Here is a 5,868-nt window from a genome sequence, read left to right as displayed (position 1 = left end):
AACTGTTCTATGATTCTGTGAAACTTTGCAGGAGCAAACAATAGCCCTGCCATTGCCCCCCCAAACCCAGCCAGGGTCAGCAGGCTTCTGTCCTCACCGTCTCTCTGCTCACCCTGATTTGTCCCAGCAACGGTGGGAAGAAGCGTTTTGCTGATGTCACTCATTCCTGAGTCACCTCCCAGTGAAGTCAACCATTTCCTCGTGAGCTGGGCTGAGTCACGAGGCGCTGTGGGTTTGCATAACTGGAGTTCCCTGTTTGCAAGGATTGCAGGGAACCGGAGCTCCCTGTTTCCAAGGATTCCCAGGGAGCAGGGGGGGTGGGGGTGGGATATTGCTGCAAGGAATATAGCAAAGAATTTCTTCCTTATATCTAATCTAAATCTCCCCTCTTTCAGTTTAAAACCATCACCCCTCCTCGTAGGGCTCCCCTCCCTGATCCACAGTCCCTCCCCATCTCTCCTGGACCCCCTTGAGGAACTGGAAGGGGCTCCAAGGTCTCCCCAGAGCCTTCTCTTCTCCAGGCTGACCCCCCCCAACTCTCTCAGCCCCCCCTCCCAGCAGAGGGGCTCCAGCCCCCTCAGCATCTCCGGGGCCTCCTCTGGCCCCATCCAACAGCTCCATGTCCTTCTGGTGTTGGTGGCCCCACAGCTGGAGGCAGCACTGGGGGGGGTCTCCCCAGAGCGGAGCAGAGGGGCAGATTTCCCCCCCCGGCCCTGCTGGCCACGCTGCTGGGGATGCAGCCCAGGGGGGCTTTCACGGGCAGCAAATCTCATTTTCTGTCCGGGCAGAAAAACCTGGTCAAGAACCCACCAGCTGGTACTGGACAAGCCTAAATCCAGCAGAGTTAACCAACAGCCAGCCAGTCCGAGGCGTGTTTCGGTGAATTTTTTAGAGCCACATGCTCCAGCAGCAGCTCTGGCAGCTGTTGAAAGCTTGGAGAGTGAGGATTGGAACTTGGGGGTGTCCCAGCTCCCATGGAGAGGTGAGAATTACATGGGCGTCCAACCCTTCCAGTGAGGATTTATCAGGCAGGGTGATGTCTTTACAAAACCCTGCTCACCGCTCGCCCTGGGGGAGTGAGTTACTCTGGCAGCTTTTCCAACCTTAATAACCATTATTATCCCCATCCAAACCTGGCTGAGGAGTCGAGGGAGATGCTCTGCCCCTGCCAGGGCGTGCAAGTCAACAGGAAATCCTACAGAAGGCAGAGGTGGTTGGTAGAGCCACAGATAAAACTCACATTCAAATCGATGAGTTTGCAAATCTGGGTGCAAGATATACATCTGATGTGCCCTTTCAAATTGCTGAGATGATTCTTTTTCTGTTTTACAGCTGAAAACCCCAGATACGTTGTCTACAACAACATGGCTTGATCAACCTAGGCTGGCTAATTGTCAACTTAAAGCGATAAATGCTGATACACGCCCTTGAAGTAACGTCTCTTGGGCCAAAAATCCACTTTTATTCAATTAATTCCATTCGTTCTATTTATTTAATTAATTTCCCAAATGGTTCGTGTCGGGTAACCTGGATTTATTTATTTGTAGATTGGGTGATTCAATGCCCCACGACAAGACAACCGGGAAGAGGAAAACTGGTATTGGGAAGGGCAGTGTTGGTTTTTGAGGATGAATTATGGTGCTTGAAGAGAATCTTCACAGAATCTTCACAGAATCTTAGTGGTTGGAAGGGACCTCTGAGATCATCGAGTCCAACCACAAAAAGAGGGACATGAAGTCAAGAATAAAAATGTGAAGGAACGAGGAGAGGGCAAGAATATTAAAAACCCTAAAGAGCAAATTCTGTAGTGCTGTTTTGAAAGGAAACTTTTAGTGTTGAAAAGTGGCTGATAGTGGTGAACTAGGAAAAATTTGGGTGGATACACCCAAAAGGAGGTTTGGCAGCCCAACTGCGTGGCGCAGGCTTTGGGGTCAGGCAGGAGCATGCTTCACTCCTACCCTAAAACAAACCAAGATATTTCCTGGTTAAATAAATAGCTATTACATACTCTTGTCCTAAGAAATAATGATTTTAAATCCTGGAAATGAAAAAAAGAAAGCAAACCAAAAAAACAATCAACACACCTACATTATTTTTCCCCTTTTTTTGGGTGGGAAATGAATATACATAAAAAGTTGGGGTACCTGGAGTAGCAGGTACCTGGAGGGGGCCTCCAGGAGAGATGGGGAGGGACTCTTGATCAGGGCGTGTAGTGATAGGATGAGGGGTAATGGCTTCAAACCAGAAGAGGGGAGATTTAGATTAGATATTAGGAAGAAATTCTTTGGTGTGAGGGTGGTGAGACACTGGCCCAGGTTGCCCAGAGAAGCTGTGGGTGTCCCATCCCTGGAGGGGTTCAAGGCCAGGTTGGATGGGGCTTGGAGCAACCTGGTCTGTTGGGAGGTGTCCCTGCCCAGGGCAGGGGGTGGCACTGGGTGATCATTAAGGTTCCTTCCAACACTAACCATTCTATAGCTCTAAGAGAAGGTTGCCCAAGACCTTCTGGCTGTTTTCCTTATCTCCCTCCTACAGCAGTGGATTTTGCTCCAAAGGCTGCAGCTTACCACGGCCTGAGCAAACACCATTTATTTCTCTTATCCACTAAAAAAAACCCCACAAAATTAAAAAAAGGGGGTTGTTTCATGCCTGGGCTGGGCACACCAGGGATTTACAGGCTTCCTGGAGAGCATTTGTAATGGGGAAACCTTCCTGGCTGCAGTCAACTTTGTATATAAAGCAACCTATCTCAAAAATTCACATGTTTTCAGCCCAAAATGATTGAAAAAGGGATGGCAGCTTCAACACTTTCCCAAAGAGGGCAGAAAGGCCGTCATTTCACGTAAAGTTTTAGTTCATACTTTCGGTTCTTGAAAAAGTCGCAAGGTATTTGCATAAAAAACTCGAGGACAAACAGGGGAGGAGATGGGCATACCCCAAAGGATGGCCTCCAAAATGCCCCATAACAGCCCAAAAGGTGTTTTATAGGACTGCACGGGTTTAAAACTGCTAATACACAACTTCTAGGCAAAAATCTATTTGGAAATAAGGAGATAATGGGAATAAAGAGGAAACTGCAGCAAGTCCCTGGCAAAATGAGCGTCATTGATGTCCTGACTCTAGCTCCTCGGCATCACATGCCATGACCACATGGGTGATGGCATCAAGGACTTCTGAGGAACATCATACCAAGGGCAGGGCAAAAATTGGGTTCTTTTGCCCACGTCAGCAAAACCTCACAGACTACATGGAAAACTACAAAATCAAATGGTAACAAGGAGAGTGAAGAAATGCTGTGTGAGTCAGAGGGAGCTGAGGCAGGTTCCAAGTGATTTATTCACCTTTTAATTATTATTATTTTAACCACCAAAGCATAAATAAAAACATAGTGAAGGCTTTACACTTTGCTGGTTAAAAATTATAGGTAAAGGCCTATATGTCCAAGGACATTTGGACCAAGAATCCAACCAAGGCCTGGTTGGATGGGGCTTTGGGCAACCTGCTCTAGTGGGATCTTCAAGGTTCCTTCCAACCCAAACCATTCTATGATTCTATGACCTTTGCAACCAGTGTATTGGAGCATAAATGCACTTAAACACAGCAACAACATCTCCAGTTTTACTGCAGAAATGCTGGAGTATACAGTCAAGTCTATTAATTCATATTTTTCTGATTTTTTCCGTCGCTTCACTAGGAAGCCTTCTAAATCCAAAATCGATCTTTAAAATGTGAATGTCACCAAAATAATGATTGGATATAAATGGCAGCAGGGGAAAAAAAGTATATTCACTGATTTTCTAGATAAAATATATAACAAACTTTGCAGAAAGCAGAATGCAAATGCTAAAGCTTATGTAAAAATATGTAAATGAGGCACAAGGCTTGTAAAAACCCAACAGAGAAAGAGAGGGGTCTCCCCAGCTTCCAAGGGAGGCAGAGATGCTCTCAGGTGGCTGGAGAGCTTGGAGCAGCCTTGCCCAGGAGCCATAGGCAAAGGTGGGAAGAAATGAGGGTGAATCTGGTTTTATTCCATCCTGTTTGGCCCCTCCTTGTGCCTTGACATAAAGTCTGAGCTTCTACAAGGCATCTAAAGCTGCTTGAAAGTCTGGAGAACCCGGATGGTGGCATTGCATCCCTCTGACCTTTGGGGACCAGCCTTTCTGCTCCATCCGTGAAGCACCGTGGACCATCCCTGCTGCTCCCTGCTCCTGCTAACGAGGCCCCAGGGTTGCCCTTTGCAACGTCAGAAATAAGTCCCAGGTGATTCCCTTCCCAGCTTTGATTTTCCACGCTGGGCTGCTGGGTTTCAGCAGAGTCTTCCTCCCCCAATTAGAGTTGTTACTATTTCCTATCCCAGGCTGAACAGTCTGCCCGTTTCTGAGGGTGGTGGGGAATATATTTTATCTTCACCTTCTCCCGGGAAGAGGGGAAAAAGGCAAAATATGGATGGTCTCTCTCATTAAGGAGAATCTTTAGCAACATTGTGGTGTAGAACAGGACCTGAAACCAACTCTTGGGATGATTTTTCTGTGCTGTTCACGCTTCTTCTGAAAATCAGGCAAAATGGGAGGGGGGAAGTCAGTAACATGGTAAAAACTTGCTAGACTTCCATCTGAGAACTTCAAAGGCAGGACGGAGGTGGGACAGGCAGGGGATGGAGACAGGATGGAGGTGGGATGCAGGAGAGAATCAGGCAGGATGGAGACAGGACAGTGGTGGGACACAAGCAGGGTGGAAGCAGGTTGGAGGAGGGAAGCAGGTGGGATGGAGGATGGATGGAGGCAGGTTAGAGAAGGAAAACTAGATGGGATGGAAGAGACTGGAGGAGGGATGGAGGCAGGCTGGAAGGAGGGAACCAAAAGGGATCATAGAATGGTTTGGGTTGGAAGGGACCTCAAAGATCATCCAGTTCCAACCCCCCTGCCCTGGGCAGGGACACCTCCCATCAGCCCCATCCAGCCTGGCCTTGAACCCCTCCAGGGATGGGGCAGGATGGAAGCAGGATGGAGAAGGGAAGCAGGCAGGACTGAGGAGGGATTTAGGCAGGTTGGAGAAGGAAAGCTAGGTGGGATGCAGGTGGGGAGGCTGGAGGAAGGAATTAGTTCCCAGAAGGGAACTAAGAGGGATGGAGGTGGGATGGAGAAGGGAAGCAGGTGGGATCCAGGTAGGCTGGAGGAGGGAAACAAGAGGGATGGAGGTGGGATGGAGACAGGATGGAAAAGGGAAGCAGGCAGGCTGGAGAAGGGAATCCAGAGGGACGAGGAGGGAAGCGGGCGGACTGGAGGCACTCTGGAGAAGGGAATCCAGACGGATACAGGTGGGATGGAGGAGGGCAGGAGGCAGACGGGAGGAGGGAATCAAGAGGGATACATGGAGAAGGGATGGAGGCAGGATGAAGGAGGGAAGCAGGTGGGCCGGAGAGGGGAATCAAGAGGGATACACGGAGGTGGAATGTAGGTAGGATGAAGGAGGGAAGCAGGCAGGCTGGAGGAGGGAATGCAGAGGGACGGGGAGGGAAGCGGGTGGGCTGGAGGCACTCTGGAGAAGGGAATTCAAATGGATACAGGTGGGATGGAGGGGGGAATCAATAGGGATACATGGAGAAGGGATGAAGGCAGGGTGGAGGAGAGCAGCAGGCGGCCTGAAGGAGGGAACCAAGAGGGATGGAGGCGGGAAGCAGGCAGGCGGGAGGAGGGAATGCAGAGGGCTGGAGGAGGGTATGGAGAGCGCCGGGGCGGTCCGGGGGCGGGCAGCCGGCAGGATGCTGTCACGCCGGGGGCGGGCCGGGGCCGGGATGACTCAGCCGCCGGGAGCTGCCCCTTCCGCGGCCGCCGGGGGATCGCGGGGACTGCGCGGGGCCGTGCGGGGCGG

At 50.3% G+C, this 5,868-nt stretch overlaps 1 protein-coding gene across 1 annotated transcript in view; it reads left to right on the top strand.

Moving 5' to 3' along the window:
- The first annotated feature begins 5,751 nt into the window (after window positions 1–5,751).
- CTSB (cathepsin B) overlaps window positions 5,752–5,868 on the top strand; it is a 17,993-nt gene continuing 17,876 nt past the window's right edge. Inside the window, exon 1 of the mRNA XM_014948391.1 lies at window positions 5,752–5,866. Coding sequence (XP_014803877.1) covers window positions 5,759–5,866 — 108 coding nt within the window. The 5' untranslated portion in view covers window positions 5,752–5,758. The remainder of the gene's footprint in view (window positions 5,867–5,868) is intronic.

Source organism: Calidris pugnax, unplaced genomic scaffold (assembly GCF_001431845.1).
Source record: "Calidris pugnax isolate Ruff unplaced genomic scaffold, ASM143184v1 scaffold140, whole genome shotgun sequence".
Classification (NCBI taxonomy): domain Eukaryota; kingdom Metazoa; phylum Chordata; class Aves; order Charadriiformes; family Scolopacidae; genus Calidris; species Calidris pugnax.
Note: the sequence above shows the minus strand (reverse complement) of the source record. Positions and strands in the feature narration are given on the sequence as shown.